The sequence below is a fragment of the Camelus dromedarius genome, chromosome 3 (genome assembly GCF_036321535.1).
Source record: "Camelus dromedarius isolate mCamDro1 chromosome 3, mCamDro1.pat, whole genome shotgun sequence".
Taxonomy (NCBI): domain Eukaryota; kingdom Metazoa; phylum Chordata; class Mammalia; order Artiodactyla; family Camelidae; genus Camelus; species Camelus dromedarius.
In genome coordinates, this window is record NC_087438.1 from 98,249,973 (window position 1) to 98,270,228 (window position 20,256).

The window sequence follows — 20,256 nt, forward strand, 5'->3', positions numbered from 1 at the left end:
TCCTTCCTCTGGTGCCCTGAGTATCTTAATCCTGGGGTGACTCAGAGACTGAGAAAAAATCTGTTTTCTCCCAGCTCTTGCCAGCAGCATTATTTCCTCTGAGAACTCCATGGCGCTGAAACTCTGTCACAGAATTTTGGGACTTTCTCTGAAGCACAAAACTTGGGCCCTGGAGGGAGCTGTGGGAATAGAAGGTGCTGGGCCCAGCGAGGCAAACTGTAGACTGTAGGCTAGAGAACTCTAAAGGAAGGTGATTTTGATTCTCATCTCTGGTTCCCTCACTGATATCCCTACCTGCTATCTCTTCTCATGGCCAGAGGAGTATCTGGCCCTGCTCCCATGGTAGAATACCTGGTAAGCTGGTAAAGAAAAAAGAAAACAAAAAACAAGGCCTATTGAAGCAGAATCTTAGGAAGTGGGGTTTGAGAATCTTTTTTTTTCTTTTTCTTTTTCCTTTTTTTTTTTCTTTCTTTTCTTTACTTTTTCTTTCTTTTTTTTTCTTTTCTTTTTCTTTCTTTTTTTCCAATAAGCTCCCTAGGTGATTCTGATATGCGCTGCAACCTGTGGACCACTACTGTCTACAGTGTAGAACTATAGCCAGCCAGGCTTGAGTTTGAATTCTGGCTCCGTCACTTATTGGCTGGCTGTCCTTGGACAGTTACACAACCTCTCCTAGCTTTAGTTGCGTTATCTCTCAAATGGGGGTCATATGGTACCTACTACTATGTAGGGTAGTAGAAAAGGCTAAATCAATTATTGGATATCAGGCACTTAGCAAGGACTGGCACAGTGAGACCTGGTTAGTGGTGGTGTTATTAATCCATAATGAAAGTTAGCTTGGCTGTTGTGTCCCAACTTCCTCTCCCTTCTAAGGTCTTTAAGAGGAAACTGCCCCTGAAGGATTCCTAATTACCAGGTTTCTCCTCAAGGCTGGAATCCAGCATGACTGCTTCCAGCCTAGTCTGCCAAAGCTGTTGGTTCTGGGCTTGGAGCTCCTGGTTCTGTGTAGCCAGGCTGATGGTGTCTTGCAGGACTCCAGCCAGCAAGCTGCGGTAGTGATGCTCTGTGGTCACAGCCCGTTCCTCCCACAGTCCCCGCCAGGCTCGGAATACCTGTGCCCAGAGTTAGAGATGCCCATCAGTCAACCAGCCTTGGAACCAGCCCAAGGCCTGCCCTCTGTCCACACTAACCTGCAGCACGTGGCATGTCCGGGCTCGGGCAGCCTGCACGTACAGGTCATAGAGCGCTACCAGGTCCTGCTCCGCAGCATCCCGTTCTGCCTGAAGGGCCTCCAGCTGGAGTCTCAGTGCTGCCTGCTCCCGGTGCCATCTGTGCCTCTCCTTGGAGGGCTTCAGTGATAATACATCCTCTTTGTTGATTACCACCTGTGTGCCAGGCTCTGTTCTACATACTTCATGTTATTATCTCATTTTATCCAATGACAACCTTGAGGTAGTTGACATTTTACTGACTTGGAAACAGTGGATCAGATAGGTGACCTAACGATCAAATTCACGTGGCTAGTGAGGGACAGAACTCAGATGACATATGCCTTTCAACAGTTTACTGTCACCCTTGGGGTAAAGTCCAAATCCAGAGGCACACACTGTCTCTTTAGCCTTGCTCCGACTACGTACCTGCCAGCCTCCAGCCACATAGGCAATACACAGTACCCAGAACCTGTATTGCCACTGCTTCCCTTTGGACCTTTGCTCATATGGAATTCTCTTCTCTTAGAAACATGTCTCCCTCCTCCCCGCCACCTCTGTGCACACAAGTTTTATTGTTTAAACAAGTTGTATTTACTGAGTGCCTGTATGTGATGAGGACAACCTGCCCATGTGGAGCTCATGGTCTAATGAATTGTTCTGGCTGATTTGTTTGTCCTTTAAGTCTCAGCTTAGATGCCATCTCTGATCCACTCCAGCATGGGTCAGGTGCGCTTCTTTGTTGCCATGAGCCACTAGCTCCCCCTGCCACAGCACTTAGCACTGAGAATTGCGTTGTCTATCCCCCACAAACCTGGGAGGGCCAGGGAGAGGGTAGGGCCCAACCTGACACAAGACCCCGGCCCCTAGCACATTGCCTGGCCAGATTAGAATGAGCCTCAAGTCCCATCCACTGTCCTTACCTCTTCTCTAGCCCCCAGGCCTTTGACCTGGTCATCTGCCACTTCCTCCTTTTCCTGTTCCAAATGCTTCATTTCCTCTTGGATCCAGATTTGATGCCGTTCTCGCAGTCTCTGCCTCCGGGCCTGAGCCAGGAAGAACTGCAGGGCCACATCTGGGGCCTGCTGGGCCTAGGGGGCATCAGTCTGGGCTCAGCCAGAAGCCCATGTGAGCACATTGCCTTGGGACACAGGGCCCAACTTTTCCACCAGAACCCCATTAACAGGGCTGCTCCTAGAATTACTTGCAGAAGACTAACTGGCCTGGAAGAGCTTGTGGCCTGGACAGAGGCTCAGAGGCCATGGGGGAAGACAAGTATTGACTCTGCCAGTAGGAACTGTGGAGGCCCTAGTGGTCCCATACCTCTGATCCAACCCAGTAGGAAAACAGCCCCTTCCCATACCCTGCCCTTAGTAGTCCTTTTTGTTTAATTTTTAGGGGGGTAGGTGTTTTTTATTACTATTTTATTTATTTAATTTATTTATTTATTTATTAGGTGTTTTTTATTACTATTTTATTTTATTTTATTTTATTTATTTATTTATTTATTTATTTATTTATTTATTTTTAATGGAGGTACTGAAGATTGAACCCAGGACTTCAGGCATGCAAAACACACAACACACACTACCACTGAGCTACACCCTCCCCCTCTTAGTAGCCCTTCTGATCCCTTTTTGCCAGAAGCTCAGTATTTCTCCCTGATGTTAGGGCAGCGTAAACAGGAAACATTATCTGGGCTCTGTGACTCTTCACTCCCCCAACAGCTTCCAGTTGTTAGGGAGTACACAAGATGGTACCTGTTCCTCAGAGCCCCTGGGAGGATGCTTTTCGAGGAGCCCAGATTCTATAGATGCTGTTCTTCCTGCCACTGGAGGAAACTGCAGTTAAGCACACCAAAGGTGGAGAAGACCCCAGCTTCACTGCAACTCCCACACTCACCTTGAGGTTCCTGGAGGCCTGGGCTGTGGCTTGCTGTTGAATCTATCACCTGCTGAGAAAATATTAGTGAGAATTCCATACCTTTCCTCCCAGAACAGCATGGATTTTGAAAACAGACAGATCAGTGTCCCCACCCTCCTTTTCTTAGCTGTATGACCTCCAGCAGTTGGCTAGTCTTTTGAGTCTCCATTTTCTTATCCATAAATTGGAGCAGGATAAAAGTCATGGAGAGCATGAAATGAGATAAGGCACCCAAAGTACTAAGCACTGGCCAGCTGTGCTCAATAAATGGGAGTTTACAGGCCTAATTCCCAAGGCCCAGGTCTGTAAAAAGAAGTTATGAGTAATTATGAAAAGGGAAGGACAAGGATAAGCTGGACAGGGCAACCTTCCAGCCGCCTTGTGCCAAATCATGGAGGACAGCGCCCCCTTCTGCACAAGAGAAGCCATGCATCCTAAGGGGATGAAAGCTCAGCACTGAGTCTGGATTTGGATGTGTTTGCACCTCTGCTGCCTTTAATTATCCCAGTGACCCTGGGACACTCGGATCGCTTCTCTGAACTTCAGTTTGCTCACCTGAAAAGTAGGAGAAATGTTGTCTTCCCTGTTTAAAAGAATTCTGTGGCTTCCCCTTGACCTTTGAGACAAAGTTCAAACATCTCAACAGATTGACAAAGCCCTGTGTGACCAGGCCCCTGCTTCACTCTCCAATCCTTCACTCTTGGCTCTCTTCCTTAAACTCTATTCTCCAGCAAACTGAGCTGCTTGCAGTCTTGTAAAGAGATCAAACATTCGCTTACCTCTGAGACTTTGCCTGTTATTTTCTCTGCCTGGAATGTTCTTCATTCATCTTTGCTAGATGATCAACTTCCTCCATGTAGTCTTCCTTCCCTCTCATGCCAAGACTAACTTAGATGCCCCCATAGAACCCTTCAAATAAGCCCTTCAGAGCACCGATCATGGTGTAAATGTTTTTCTCCAGAGGTTAGTAAACTCCATTAGGATAGGGATTTCCCAGCCCCCACATGACACTGTGCCCTGCACATAGTGAGTGGTCAGTAAATGTTTTGGAATCAATAAATTAATAAATGAAGGAAGGGCCCCCTCACAGTGCTCTGTGAACAGAAGGGAAGAAGGCAGACATCAATGAGACTCCAGAGAGGTTGGATGAGAAGACATACCCGTGGTTCTGGGAGTCCCGCAGCCTCAGCTTTGACCTCTTTGAGCATCCAGCTTCCCAAGCGCTGGCTCCAGGCTTTTACCACCTGTGGAGAGAGGGTTCAGGGTGGGCTGCAGCCATTGCTGGCCCAGGCACCTCCAGGCCTCACCTTGCTCACCTGCAGCTCCCGCAGTGCCCTGCCCAGCTGGCTGAGCCCGCTCTCTGTCAGAGTGTCCCCAAGGAGGCCTGAACGCAGGCTCTTCAGGCCAGCCCGGCGGGCCCGGGCCTCTTCTACTGCATCCCACAGGGTGGGCCTCACCTGGTTCACCTTCATCCTCCTTCTCGCCGCCCCCAACAGTGCAGCCTGGAGCAAGCTCTGGGAGCTGCCTAGTAAGAGGAGACACAGCGTGAATCACTCCTTCCTCTGAACTCCAAAGCACACTGCCTATAATATTTTTAATTTGTATTAATAGGACTAGTCATGAAAATAGCTAACACTTAGCAGGCTTTTACACGTGCTTGATGGTACTATGCTCAGGCTTTTCATGAATTGCCTCTTCTTATCCAGACAACACTCCAATGAGGCAGCAGCTCTGATTTACCCTGCCTCCCCCAGCATTTTCTAGAGGAAACTGAAGCTCAGAGAGGTCAAGGAACTTCCTGGTGAGTGGCACAGCTGAAACTCAAGTCCAGTTTGGTCAGACATTAAAACCTCTACCCTTGATTGTTATCCCAAACTGGCCTGGACATTAATATACTTCTTTCCCTCTGTGCTTTGTCCTTAAGAATATGCACTGCCCCAGCTTATTTCCTCATTCCACAGTGCCTGGCACAGGGTGAGGTCTGAAAAAATATTGGCTAAATGAATGTGTATCTGTTGATTTTGAAGACAGAGGGCCAGACCTTTTTTTCTCTTTTATTAATGGAAAACTTCAAACATATACATAGTATAGGAAATCCATCTACTTATTACCCAGCTTCAACAATTATCAACTCATGGACATTCTTGTTTGATCTCTACCCTCTGCTTGACCTCCTCCAAATCTCTGATGTCATATTTCACAGAGGCTTGATCTTTTAATGGGTGTGTGAAAATAGGCAAGTACCTTCCCTTCTCTGATCCTCGCTTTCCTCATCTATAAATTAAGCCTGCCTCCCTTCCCTCACCTGTAAATTCAATCTGCCTCATGGGGTTGTGATAATCAAAGGTATTCATTAGTGTAAAAATGCTTGGTAAACTGTTGAAGGCCTCTGGAAGGGTGAGAGGTTGCTTTTACTATTGTCCTTGCTTCTCCAGACTTCGGCAGCCTGACAACCCTGGGACCTTTCTGAATCCTGGCCCTCCCAGATGGGTGAGGCTCTCTCTGGGCTGGCTAGGGTGGGGGCTGCAGCTGGTTGGGTGAGAGGTGGGTGGGGCTGAAGGCCAGATCCCAGAGCTTCCCAAAGAACCCCGCACCTTCCCCCAGGCCACCTTGAGTGTCCAGGCGAAGAAGAAGGCCACTGTAGTTGTTTCCTTCCAGGAGCCATGAGACAATCCAGGGCAGAGAGCCCTCCACCTCCTCACCAACAACCTCACCAGCCAACACCTGCAACAGGGGACAGTCTCTGCCAGAGGGAAGGAGGGAAGAAGAAAGGAGATGTCCACTGGTGGATGGAGAAGAATATTTGAAGAAATAATGTTCAAAAATTCCCCCAAATTTATGAAAAACATGAATCTACACATCTAAGAAGCTCAACAAATTCCGAGGAGGATAAACTCAAAGAGATTCACACCAAGACAGATTATAATCAAATTATTAAAAGCCAAAGTCAAAGAGAGAATCTTGAAAACAAAAGAGAAGAAACTTGTTTTGTACAAGAGATCTTTAATAAGATTAAAAACCAATTTCTCATCAGAAATGGTGGAGGCCAGGAGGCAGTGAGATAATATAGTTAAAGTCCTCAAAGAAAAGAAACTGTCAACTAAGATCTGACAATACTATCCCTCAAAACTATAGGAGTTACAGAAAAGCTGAGGGAGTTCATTGCAAGAAATGAGCAAAGGGAGCAAATCCTTCAGTATGTCAGAGGAAAGGAAACTCTGATGCTTCCTAGGGCCTCTACATCCATATTTCAGTCATCCCCACCCTTCCCCAAAGCTGTTAAAAGGCTCCATCAGACTTACAGGACTCCTGGGAGCTGCAGGATCCGCAAGGCTCCTTGCCACATGCTCTGGGTACCAGGCCCCTCAGAAGGGTCAGGCCCTGGGCAGGACATGGTGATGGTGAGCAGAGAGCAGGCCCTGTAGAGGAGAGCATAGGATCAAGCCAAATGGCTAGGGAGTGGGTTGAGGTGACAGGTGCCCTCCTGTCCTTACCTGCCTTCACCAACTGCAGCCTGCAAGTACAGCTCTGAGGCAGCTCTTGAGTCAGATACTTCCACTTCAGTGGCATTTACCACCACCCTGGAGGAAGAGGAGGCTGAGCTCAGCTCCTAAGCACGAGGGTTCTGTCCAGCCCCCCAGAATCTCTGCATGGGGAGCCCATGGGAATCCCAAGAGCATATAAGAATCACCCCCAAGTCTCCAAGCTCAGTATATCCCCTAAAAGCCTCTCATGTTCATGATCTTTTTTATTTTCTCCTATCATTTGCCCTGGGAGGGAAATAGGGTAGTTGAGATTGCTCCCATTTTACAGATAAAGAAGCTGAAGTTCTGCTTAGTGAGATGCTCAAATGGTACCAGGATGGTAATGACTAAGTTGAAAAGGTATACGTGGGTGGGGTGAGAAGAAGGAGAGGGATGAGACATGAGGATGAAAGGAAGATGGAGAGAGGGAGTCCTGGGAGCACACCCAGGCCCTGTAAGCATGACCCCAAGCTCAGAACTCCTCTGGGGTGGCAGTGGGGAGAAGCCTGATGGCTTGGTTTGGGGCATCAGCCCTGCCTTAAGTCAAGCACCCTCAGACGCCTTTGGGCTCAGGCCACTCACAAGCCCAGAGGTGCCACATCCAGCACCGACAGGTTCTCTGCTCCTGGAGCAAGCAGGTCCTGAGTCCTCCCACTGGGGCTGAGCTGAGATCACACAAGCACAACATTTGTTACAGTCTGAACCTTTCTCAACCTTTGGTTCACATGATCCTCCCACTGGGCCCCTGTGGGCCAAGCAGGGCACCAAAATTCAGCCATTTCAGGCAGAAAAAAGGAGACCCCATCAGGGCAAGCCGATGCTGATGAGCAGCAGAGTGGGGCTAGACCCACGCTCTTCAGGCTGCCCGCAAGCCTCAGGCTCTTTTGCAGCATCACTATGGCCTCGGCTCCCCAGGTGTCCCCTCCCCCAGGGCCTCACCTGCACCAGGCTAAGAGTACTAAGCACAGCATCAGAGCCCCTGAGGGGCAGAGCTTCCTCAAACAGCATCTGCAGCAGCTAAAGTGGAGAAAGGGGTTCAGTGGGAATTGAGAAAGGATTAATCTGTTCTTCCTCATTTCCTGAGGCTGAAGTCTGTGCCTGGCTGTGTGCTGGGTGCTATGGCCATGGTGGCCATGACAGAAATAGCCCCAGCCCTCTTGGTTCGCAGCGAGCCAGACAAGTGAGCAGATATTTTCAGTGGGACTTGCTGTTGGCCCGGGCAGGGACCTACAACAAGTTTCTGAGGCAACTATTTTAGTTTGGGGGCATTTTCATGAAGCCCAAAAACAAAACTTTCAAGTATATTATCATTATTAGTATTACTAAGAACAGTGAGAATTACACCTCCCTGGATATTTGATCTTTGCACACCACCCCTCCCTGACCTCATGGACCCCAGCCTCCTACTTTCCCTGATCTCTCAATAGCTTCGTAGATTGACTATGGCAAAACCACAGGATGCTGTAGGAACCCCAAGAAGGGGCACCTAGTCCAGCCAGGGTGGGGAGGGGAAAGTATCGGAAGGTCTCCTGGAAAGGAGGCAACACCTGAGCCTCATGACAGCTGTGCCTGGTGCCTCATCTGGGACTCACCTGAGGCACGAGCCGTGGCGCCTCTGTTTCCCGACCCCGAAGCAACAGGGCCACACTGTACCCTTGGCCCACCCTGCCCAGCGTCGACTGGGCTCGGGCTAGCAGCTCCTGCTCTGCCTCCTGCAGGGAGACACAGGCACAGCCCCCTGTCTCAGGTGCCCTGACTCAGCCTGCGCTGAGGAAAGGGCTCAGGAAGCACCCAGCACCCACCCTCCTCCCATCGCCCTATCAGACCCCCTACCTCAGCAGCGTAAGAACCCAGGACTCTGTCAAAAGTGATGCATTGTTCCTGTGGACAGGAAACAGTGTCACTCCCACCTCCCCCTGCCTTCACCCACTTCTCATCCCTTCCCATCCCATCTCTACCTGAGTCCCACGCTGAAGCAGGCAGATGCTCTCGGGCCCCTCCAGGAGGAGTGTGCGGCAATAGGTCTCCTCAGGTCCTGAGAAAGGTGGACTTCATATCAACTCTCCTGGGGGAAACTGAAGTCCCAGGACTCTTGAGTCCTGCCCTCAACCTTTGCCTCAGTTCCTCACATGAAATGGCCTCACCCTTCCCCTCTCCCAAGAGGCTCTCCCAGGCTGTACTTCCTCTGAATGACTGGGTGGGGGCTTCTCACCCGATCTTCTCCCTTGATCTACTTCCACCACCACGATCAGCCTGGCCTGGGGGTTGTCAGTGAGGCCTGAGGGGGCTGAGCTGTCCTGGCCCCAACCAGCCCCTGTTCTCACCACCTCTCCGCACTCCATGGCTACTGTGCTGCTCAAATTCCCCTCAATAATTCATCTCCTTGAGCTGAGGGCTCTGGGTGGGGCCTCTAAATAATAATTTATCAAAGGAGGTGACAGTCCCCTTTTCTGAGTAAGTCAGAACATTGCATGGGATTTTTCTTTTTTCCTCTTATGAAAAATGTCAAACAGATATAACTGTGGAGAGAGTAATTTAATGAATCTCCAAGCAGTCAGCTTCAGCAATTATCAACTTACAGTCAGTCTTATTTCTTCTGTTCCCCTCTCCACCCTTAGTGGATTCTTTTAAAGTAAATCCCAGACACCTTACATTTCAATTATAGCTATTTCAGTATATATTTATAAAAGAAAATCACACCTTTAAAAATGACAGCTTTATTGAGATATAATTCATATACCATACAACTAACCCATTTAAAGTTTGTTTCAGTAGTTTTTAGTAACTTTGCAAAAATGTGTAACTATCACCACGGTTAATTTTAGAACATTTCCATCACTTTGTTTTTATTTTTTTCTTTTTATTTTTTAATAGAATTATAGTTGATTTACAATGTTGTGTTTGTTTCTGGTGTACAGCATAGTGATCAGTAATATATATGTGTGTATATATATATTCCTTTTCATATTCTTTTTCATTATAGGTTACTACCAGATACTGAAAATAGTTTCCTTTGCTATACAGTAGGACCTTGTTGTTTATTTATTTTACATATAGTTGTTGGTATCTGAAAATCTCGAACTCTCAGTTTATCCCTCCCCATCCCCTTTCCCCTCTGGTAACCATAAATTTGTTTTCTATGTCTGAGACTGTTTCTGTTTTGTAAATAAGTTCTTTTGTGTCATTTTAAAAAAATTCCACATATAAGTGATATCATATGGTATTATTTTTTCTCTTTCTGGCTTACTTCTCTTGGTATGATAATCTCTAGGTTGATTCATGTTGATGCAAATAGCATTATTTCATTCTTTTTATGGCTGAGTAATATTCTATTGTGTATGTATACCACAACTTCTTTGTCTAGTCATCTGTTGATGGATGTTTAGGTTGCTTCCATGTCTTGGCTATTGTAAATAGTGCTGCTATGAACATGTACCTTTTCAAATTAGAGTTTCCTCTGGATGTATGTCCAGGAGTGGGATTGTTGGCTCATATAAGAAGCCTAATTTTAGTTTTTTAAGGAATCTTCATACTGTTTTCCATAGTGGCTGTACCAAACTACATTCCCACGAATAGTGTAGGAGGGTTCCTTATTCTCCACACCCCCTCCAGCATTTATTGTTTGCATTTCCATCACTTTATAAAGAAATGTAGTATCCTTTACTACAACCTCCCTAATCCCACCCTCATTCTGACCTTTAAACAACCGCTAATCTATTTTCTATTTCTATAGATTTGCCTATTCTGAATATTTCATATAAATGGATTCACACAGTATGTGTTCTTTTTGTGACTGGCTTCTTTCAGTGTTTTTCAAGGTTCATCCATGTTGTAGCATGGTCAGTACTTCTTTCTTTTTATGGCTGAATAATGTTCCGTGTAGGGATGAAATTACTTCTGTCACCAATTACCCAGAATTTGGTCAAACATCACAGGTAATGGCACAGTCCCCATATAACTGTCCTTACTTCAGACACTAGTCTCAAGCTTAGAGGTCCCTAGTCCTACATCTCTCTGATGAGCTATCTACACTTTCAGGTGTTTCCACTACTCCTGCAGGTCCCATAATTTGCTAGAATGACTTACAGAACTCAGGAAAGCGTTATACCTGCTGTAGCTGATACCAATTCTCTGACACCAACTGGATGGCCTACATTTCAACCAAATTCTGACACTAAGTGCCTGGAGTTAGCACCAGATTCCACAAGTTAAAATGCAAGGTCCTCAATGAGACTGCCCTTCTTTCAGATTCCAGCCACAAATGGGATCCCCAGCCTACTTGTAGTACTGCTTGACTTGGCTAGAGATTCAGGGATTCCCATGACCACCCCTTACATTCCATAATTCTGCTAGAATGACTCACAGAACTCAGGAAAGTGCTTTACTTATAATTACCTTCTTTATTATAAAGGATGCAAATGAACAATCAATCAGATGAAGAGGTACATAGAATAAGATCTGGAAGGGTCCTGAGTGCAGGAGCTCCTGTTTCTGTGGAGTCAGGGTGTGACACCTTCCCAGTATAACAATATGTTCACTGACCAGAAAGCTCACTGGCCAGAGTTTTTGGTTGAGATTTCATTACGTAGGCACGATTAATTAAATCATTGGCTATGTGACTGAACTCAACTCCAGCTTTTCAATCTGCGTGGTTGATTTTTTCTTTTTCTTTTCTTTCTTTTTTTTTTCCTTTTTTGTTTCATGGTTGATTTTTTTTCTGGTGAGCAGCCTTCTCCATCCTGAAGCTATCTAAGGGTCCTGCCAGAAGTCACCTCATTAGCATAACAGAGAAACTCCTATTGCTCAGGAAATTCCAAACATTTTTGAAACTCTGTGTCAGTAACTGGAGAGAAAGATCAAATAGTTTCTTTATTATATCACAAGCCTCTCTCAGGTTTTTCACCAAGGATCCCTTTTAGTCAAAAGTATCACACCTGTCTGATCATCTACATCTGGTATAGCATTTATAGAACAGGCAGAGCAATAGTAACAAGATGCATACGGCTGACATTTGGAGGAATCAGTATGGGGCAAGCATAGGATGCTTGTGTTTTCCCATACATCTGACAATAAATTTTGATTTTATAGTCTTACCAACAATGCCAGTGTGATATCTCATTGTGTAGATGTTGCGTGAAAAATAAGAGTAATTAATTCAGTTCATCATCATATTTTATGATCAAAATGTCTCCCAGGGCAAAGCCACTCAGATTCTTGTCAGGTTCCAAAAGCAAAAGTGTTCCCAGGATTATATGGCTTCACCTTCAGACATCTGGTATAAATGAACTAAGAGATAGCATCTTGTTCTCTGAGCCTCTTCTGAAGTGTGTAATATTGGATTTCCCTCTTTGCATAACCTATTTGTTCATTCCTTTGCTCTCAGCTACCATTACGCATTCTAAAGTTCTTATGGATTTCAACAGATGCTGAATAGTCAAAACAGTCTTAAAAAAGAGGAACAGAATTGAAGGACTCACACTTTTGGATTTCAAAACTTACTGTGAAGCAACTGTAATCAAGACATTGTGGGAGAAAAATAAAAAGACATTGTGGTACTAGCATAAGAACAAACAGAGATCAGTGGGAGAGAAGTGAGAGTCCAGAAATAAACCCATGACTCTACGGGCAGCTAATTTGACAAGGATGTCAGGAACATTCAATGAGGAAAGACTGATTTCTTTTTTTTTTTATCTGGAGGAGGTAATTACCTTTATTTATTTATTCTTAGAGGAGGTATTGGGGATTGAACCCAGGACCTCATCCATGCTAAGCATGTGCTCTAACACGAGCTATACCCTCCCCCTGTAGGAAAGACTGATCTTTTTAACAAATGGCACTGGGACACTTGGATACCCAGATACAGATGAATGAAGTTGGACCCTTATTTCAGACCATATATAAGAATTAACTTAAATGGGTCAGTTTCCTAAATCTAAGAGCTAAAAGTATAAAACTCTTAGAATTAAAATACAGAAGTTAATCCTCATGACCTATAATCTGGCAATTAAATCTTAGATATGACACCAAAAGCAAGTGCAAGAAAAGAAAACATGATAAACTGGATTTCATCAAAACTGATAACTTTTGTGCATCAAAAGATGTTATCAAAAAGATGAAAATACAACATACAAAATGGGAGAAAATGTTTGCAAACTATATACGATAATGATCTAGCATCCAGGATATATAGAGAACTCCTACAACTCAGCAACAAAAAGACAACCCAAGTTAAAAAATGGGGAAAAGACTTGAATAGCCATTTCTACAAAGAAGATATACACAGTACATGAAAAAATGCTCAATATCATTATATGTTGGTGAAATGCAAAAAGACAACAATCAAAAACTAGGCAAAGAATGTGAATAGACAGTTCTCCAAAGAAGCTATACAAATGACCAACAAGCATGTGAAAAGATGCTCAAAATCATCCATAATTAAAGAAATGTAGGGGAGGGTATGGCTCAGTGGTGGAATGTGTGCCTAACAGGCATGGGTCCTGGGTTCAATCCTCAGTACTTCCATTAGAATAAGTAAATAAAACCTAATTACCTCTCCCCACAAATGCAGTACTGTATGTCAATTACATCTAAATGAAACTGGAAGGAAAATAAAGTTTTTAAAAATAAATGCAAATCAAAAGCATAATGAGGTACCACTTCACATCCACTGGTATGGCTCTAATAAGAAGAAAAAATAAAACTGGTTGCTGAGAATATTGACAAATAAGAACCCTCATACATTGCTGATGGGAATGTAATATGGTACAGTCAGTGTGGAAAACAGTTTGGCAGTTCCTCCAAAGGTTAAACATATAATTACCATATGATCCAGCAATACTACCTGGATATATATGCAAAAAAATTGAAAAAGTGTATGTAAACAAATTTGTGTACCAAAATGTTCATTGCAGCATCATTCATAGTAGCCAAAAAGTGTCCACCAACAGATGAATGAATGAACAAAATGTAGTTTATACACACAATGGAGTGCTATACAGCCATAAACAGCAATGAAGTACTGACACATGCTATAACATAGACGAACCTTGAAAACATTATGCTAAGTGAAATAAGCCAGACACAAAAAGACAAATATTGTATGATCCCACTTAAATTAAATATGTAGAATAGGCAAATGTACAGAGACAGCAAGTAGATTACACATTCCCAGGCTCTAGGGGGAGGGGATTGGAGAGTATTTGCTTAAGAGGTACAGAGTTTCTGTTTGGGATGATGAAAAAATTTGGAAATTGTAGTGATGGTTGCACAATATTGTGAATGTAATTAATGCCACTGTACAGTACACTTAAAAATGATAAAATGGCAGGGAGGGTATAGGTATAGCTCAGTGGTAGGGTGCATGTTTAATATGCACCAGCTTCTGGGTTCAATCCCTGCTGTGTCCAGCACAGCTCGGCATCATGTCTGAGGACCAGTGATGCAAGACTTAAGAAACAAAGAGACAAAGTAAAGAGCGAAGATGGGACAAGGGGATTCAAGATCTCATGGATCTAGAGCCCTGAAAGCCTGGTCAACATCATATTTATTAGTATATAGCTCAGAAAAATATGCGATCAAAGAGGTGGGGCCTTTTTTTTTTTTTTTTTTTTTTTGAGGTGGGGCTTTAGATATTCCACACGATAAAGCACTAAATTCTGCTTACTGGTTAACTGATTAATTTCAGGCCAATCCCTTCCAGGAACAATCACCCTCCTGGGGGTATGCAAAATTTCTGAGTCTATCCTCTCATTGCCTCTGGGACATCTCAGGATAGCAAGTACTTCCCCTGGGTTCAACAGCATGCTTTCATGCCAGAACAAAGTTCTGTTAATGGATCTTCTGGCTTTCCAAGACCATCTATTGTTTCACCCTGAGAAAATATCTGCCCTCCTTCATGCCCTTATGGTTAATATCAGGATTGCTCATCACAAATTTTCTTTTTCTTTTTTTTCTTTTTGTGAAGTGGAAGTTGTTTTATTTTAATACTAGGAAGAAGGAGGTATAGCAAGTGATTATTACAATTCTGAGACATTCTAACAGCTGACGTATTTTGAAGGCTTATTATAAGAAAATGATTACATTTAACCACAAATTTTCTTTAGCATAATATGTGCTATAGATCGTCTACTGCGCAAAATATTAGAACAAAGCAAGCATGTGTATTTTAAGTAAGCAAGTGTGAATATAATATTTTAAGCTCATGGAAATTTAGGAGCAGCTTGTTTTCTAGTTCCTTGTTTTCCAGCAGCTTGTTTCCCAGCAAATCCCCAGTACCTCCATTAAAAAAAAAAAAAAAAAAAGAATAAATGGCAAAAAAAGATTAAATGGCAAATTTATTATATATATATTTTAGCAGAATAAAGAAGATATATATAGCTTATTCCCATCTGCATACAGTCATGCTATTCCCTCATCTTAATGAACATGACATTATACTCAATAGTAAAAGACTGAAAACTTTCTAAGATCAGGAACAAGACAAGGATACCCACTTTTGCCACTTCTATTTAACATAGTACTGGCTATCCTAGCCAAAGAAGTTAGGCAGGAAAAAGAAATAAAAGGCATCCAACTCAAAGGAAGAAGTAAAATTATCTTTGCTCACAGATGACATGATCTTATATGTAGAAAATCCCCAGAATTCCACACACCCAAGAACTGTTAGAACTGATAAATGAATTCAGCAAAGCTAAAGGATACAAAATTGACAAACAAAATCCAATGAGTTTTGTAAAAAACAAAGCAAACAAACAAACAAACAAAACCCCATAAACAGAAACCTCAATTAATTAAATAGAGTTGGGAGACCAGAAAGGAGAGCCTTCATGCCCTGAGACCCTAGCAGAGCCCAAGAGTAAGAAGAAAGATTCCTTTTTCACTGGCAAAGACCAGCCAGTAAAAAGCCACAGACTCTGTTTATTATACCCTCCCAACTTCCTTTTTCTCTGTGTAAAAACATCCTTCTTCCTTTGCAGTACAGGAACTTGTGTGTGGTTCACTGTGGTTGCAGACCTTGAACTGCAACTGTCTGCCAATCCCAAAGATACTTATCTTTGCAGGACAAATATCAAGCAGTCTATTTGTTTCAGGTCAGAAATTTCTCTATATGAACAATAAACAATCTGGAAAGGAAATTAAGAAAAACAATTCCATTTACAACAGCATTGAAAAGAATAAAATACTTAGGAATTAACCAAAGAGATGAAAGACTTGTATAATGGAAACCACAAAACATTGCTGAAAGAATTGAAGAAGACACAAATAAATGGAAAATCATCCCATGTTCATGGGTTAGAAGACTTAATATTGTTAGGATAGCAACACTCCCCTGAGAAATCTACAGATTTAATGAAATCCCTATCAAAATCCAATGGCATTTTTTGTAGAAAGAAAAGTCCATCCTAAGATTCATATGGAATCTTAAGGGACCCCCAATAGCCAAAACAAATCTTGAAAATAAAAAGAATAAAGTTGGAGATCTCACACTTTCTGATTTCGTAACTTATGACAAAGCTTTTGTAATCACAACAGTGTAGTACTGGCAAAAAGAGATTTATATTAACCAATGGAATTGAATAGAGTCCAGAAATAAAACCTCACGTATATGGTCAAATGATTTTTGACAAAGGTACCAGTACCATTCAATGTCTTTTCAAACAATGGCATCTGGGAAACTGTCTATCCACATGCAAAAATGTGGGAGGTGGAGATATTGAATGATATTTTCTGAACTGATAAAGAACTTTGAGACTGAAAAATGAAGCGAACAACTCCAAGCAAGCAATCTTGAAGTTTATTGTGGGTACTTACTTACAGCCGCATTACTTACATAATCACAGCTGCACTCTGCAAAGGGGAACCCGGGATTTAAATGTGCCAAAGCTAAAAATAGAATTTGACTACCAAGTAAGAAGCACATCTGCGTTCAAGGGAACCGGGGCTTTTTCCTCCATGGGGCTCTCATGATCATTAACCAACTGTGTCAGCAAAAGGCATTTTTCCAGTTTTCACAACAGATGAAGGCAAGAGTAAAAGTTGATAGGAAAGCCATCTGGCTTGGTCTCACTCTTTGCAACTGGACTAAAGCTCCTGCAGAAAGAGGAGGGTGCAGGACTGCAGGCCTAAGGTAGAGCTGACAAAATGGAGTCAGTGTGGTTCAGCCACACAGATTGACAGTTTATTTAGCTGTCCCTATGATTCTTTGAATCTGTGGTCTGATGGCCTTTGTAACTCTCCCATCAATGTTCATTTGCATTCCCCATTCCTATCTGTGTGGTTCTGGACACTGGAGGGAGGCAGTCTGGAGGGCTGTGTTTACCTGCCTCCTCCCACTCCTCTTGAGGTCCCCCTTGAGGCAGATATCTCCACCTCTGATAAATGTGGCTGCCTCCCTGATGCAATGAAGAAGGGACCCTTGGAAGGAACAGTGCCTCTTGGCTGATGTCCTGGGTCTCTGAGACAAGAGACAATGTGGTTCAGAGGACATACATTGTTAATTGTCCTGTGAAGGGTCCAAGGAGCTGTGAAGGGTCTAAGATATTATCCTATTTGCAAATCAAAGAGCCAGCCTGAAACAATTTTATTCACATATACTAACTTAATCATAAGATCCCTGGTTCAGAGACAGACTGTTAAATGACAGAGTCTTGCATCAGTTCCCCATCCTCAAATTCCCCATTAGATGATACAGTGAAAGTCAGCGTAGCTGTATGTGCAGAGGGACTTTACACTACAGGAGAGGAATCCTGAAATTATAAAACTCAGAGTTTATGTAGAACAAGTGGCATAGTTGTGTCTCCTCCCTAGGGGACGGGGGAAAGAAAGAATAAGCAAGTGGCTCTGGGTTTTATTACCTTGGGAAAGGAGCAGCTGGCTCTTAGAAAGTGCACTGGAGAGGAGACATTCTGTATCATCCTAGGAATGTTTATGATTCAGACATCTTAACAAAGGTGCCAGTAATCTGCTTAGAAAGACCCCACTGAACAGAAACCCTTGGTTCTCCCACGCAGGCCTAGACAGGCAACATTTCCCTGCCCCTTCTGCCTCTGCAGTTCTTTTCTAAGTTAGGGCAGGTATGGTTTCTAGGGAGTTAGTCTGAAGAAAGTTTAAGTGTAATGGAGTTCCTATACAGCAATGTGCCCAGCACATAGCAGACACCCAGTAAATACGTGTTGAGTGAATGACACGGACCATTGTTTAAGATTTTAATGAAGATGGGGGTAGAGGGTGGGTTGGTTGAGACGTCCTGACGAGGCTCCCCAGAAGCCAGGGCACTCTGAGGCCAATGGATTGTTCTCCCCTGGGCTTCAGGCATAGCCCCGGGCTCCTTGAAGCAGCGCCAGAGTTCCAGACACGCCCACGGTCAAGGCGGAACGCGCACAGGCTGGGACCACCCCAGAGGGCATCGGGTCTTCTTGGTGCTTGAGGGCTCCAGGGTCCAGTAAGGGATTCCCATCCAGTGTCAGGTTACTCACCTCTGGCAGTTCGTCTGGCCGTGGCGCTCTGTTCAGCCTGTTGCAGCTGAGATCAAGCACGCTGAGTTTGGGCGGCAGTCCTTTAGGCACTTGCTCCAGCCCAGCGAACGACAAATTGAGAGAGTTCAGTGTGCGGGGCCAGACACACCGGGGATCGTCCGAGGCGGCGGCGCGCAGCGAGTTGTGACTGAGATCCAGACGGTGTGGTTGCACACCCGCCGCCGCCAGCGCTGCGCACACTCCGCTGGGCGTCTCCATCCCCGCGTTGCGTAGCGCCAGATCCTGGAGGGCCGGGAACTTGTGAGGACAGAGGGCCGTAGTCAGCCCGCGCTCGCTCAGTCCAGGATTGTCAGACAGGTCTAGGGTGGTAAGGGTCGGGAAGGTGCGGAGCTGTGCGCAAGAGAAAGCAAGCGGATGTGTTTGCGCAATGTTCAGTACCCTGAGGCCCGGCTTGAGCCACTGCTGCAGTTTGCTGAGCCACGCACCTCCTGTTGCCCAGGACACGTTATGGATTCTGAGGGTAGAGAGTGCTGGCCCAGGGTCTTTCACAGGCGGCGGCGGCAGCAGGCTGGTTACCTCCAGGTCCTCCAGCGTCAGTTCCTTTAGGCGTGAATACCCGAGCACATGCAGGACGGCGACCAGAAGCTGAGAGGGAACCTGTGCAGCGCCCACCGTGAGCCGCCGCAATCGCAGAGCCCTGACCATGTCAACATACTGCTTCGGGTCGGAGTTGGCTTTCTTTAGAAACTGTTCCAGGCTGCGGCCACCTCCACGAATCTCCACCTCGACGGCAACCATACACTGCAAGGCACTGGACCAGTCAGGCTCCGGATCCGTGAAGTTGCAGACGCAGCGGAAATCTTCATCGTCCAGTTGGCAGGGTTCCAGTTCGTCCGCAGACACGCGCAGCAGTGGCAGCAGCAGCAGCAGTAGGTAGGGCACAGGCGCCTAGGAAGACGGGGGAGGTTAAGGAGGCCCCTGCTGCCCCTGAGGTTTCCCGAGTAGACCCTATTCGGCCCCAAGAACATACACTTACCATGGTCGATGTGTCCTCAGAGCCTCTGGGTCTCCAGCTGGCTGGCTGGCTCTCGGAAGGGCTGTAACTTCTTTCCTGTCTGGCGACACTCGCCGGCTTCCAGTCTCCACAAACGTCCTAAATCTTTGGCAACCTCGAAGAGTTTATGTAACCCTGAGATGTCACTTTGTTCCCTCCTCTTTGAACCCTGTCACTCTCCACTTCTCTTCCTCCCAACCACCCCATTCCGTACCATTCCGGGAAATTTTGCAATGAAGCATGTTGCCAGGAGAGGGGCCATAAGAGGAAGGATCTTGCAAGTCGTCTAGGGCCCTCTGTGGCAGGCTTCGCCCTGATGACTCAGGCGCCCCGAGACTTGTCTGGGTTGGAGAAAGGATCCCCACTGCCTCAGGCTGGGACTCTCACCTCCCCTGCCTATATCCCTGACTCAACTGGTAGTTTCCTTGACTTTTCCCTAGACTTGGTGGTTACTATTGCCCTCCTGTCACCCAAGTCCTCTGATATTTAACTGGATATTTTGTGGAAGAGATTACAAACTTCATCTATTGACTTGAAGGGCTAGAATTAGGTTTAATAGAAGGAAGTTCTGAAGAACAACTCCCCACTCACAACCCCCCTTTTTAACTGACAGCTGGCAGTTCTTAAAATTTGTTTATTAAGAAAGTAACGGTTTTTTAAAAATTGAAGTATAGTTGATGTACAATATTACATAAATTACAGATATACAATATAGTGATTTACAACTTTAAAGTAATAGCTTTCTTAAAAGTAGAGGTGTTTAACAGAGACACATCGGCTAAGTCACTACCTCTCTTAGAGCTTCCACTTCCCCATCCCGAAATTGAGAAACAAGATGTTCCTGATATAATTTTCTCGCTTGGACCTAGCTCCCTGCCCCCCACCCAGCACAAATCGTACGTCCTAGGAAGGAAAGTCTGGACCTATGTTGAATGAGGATTAACTAGTAGCTCACCTGTTTTGTCAAGGGAAAAAAGGAGGTGTCCTAAGAGGGTGGGAAAATGTTACTGAAGCAGGTTTGCTTGTCCAATGTGCAGTAACCCAAATGCTGAGAAGCTAAAGTTTGCAGCAGA

At 44.9% G+C, this 20,256-nt stretch overlaps 2 protein-coding genes across 2 annotated transcripts; both read right to left on the minus strand.

Moving 5' to 3' along the window:
• Positions 1–390: 390 nt before the first annotated feature.
• LOC105098100 (uncharacterized) lies at positions 391–8,997 on the minus strand. Its single transcript, XM_031441890.2, has 16 exons — positions 8,868–8,997; positions 8,614–8,690; positions 8,489–8,536; positions 8,248–8,367; positions 7,595–7,672; positions 7,238–7,320; positions 6,626–6,712; positions 6,434–6,550; positions 5,741–5,874; positions 4,448–4,656; positions 4,292–4,375; positions 3,111–3,159; positions 2,969–3,039; positions 2,132–2,299; positions 1,191–1,349; positions 391–1,112 (listed from the first exon to the last, which is right to left on the minus strand). Exons 1-16 carry the CDS (start codon positions 8,995–8,997, stop codon positions 906–908), a joined length of 1,821 nt encoding a protein of 606 aa, XP_031297750.2. The 3' UTR covers positions 391–905.
• Positions 8,998–17,845: 8,848 nt separating this feature from the next.
• CD14 (CD14 molecule) lies at positions 17,846–19,355 on the minus strand. The gene is made up of 2 exons (XM_010990724.3): positions 19,166–19,355; positions 17,846–19,077 (listed from the first exon to the last, which is right to left on the minus strand). The coding sequence occupies exons 1-2, from the start codon at positions 19,166–19,168 to the stop codon at positions 17,962–17,964; spliced, it is 1,119 nt and encodes a 372-aa protein (XP_010989026.1). The 5' UTR covers positions 19,169–19,355; the 3' UTR covers positions 17,846–17,961.
• Positions 19,356–20,256: the final 901 nt, after the last annotated feature.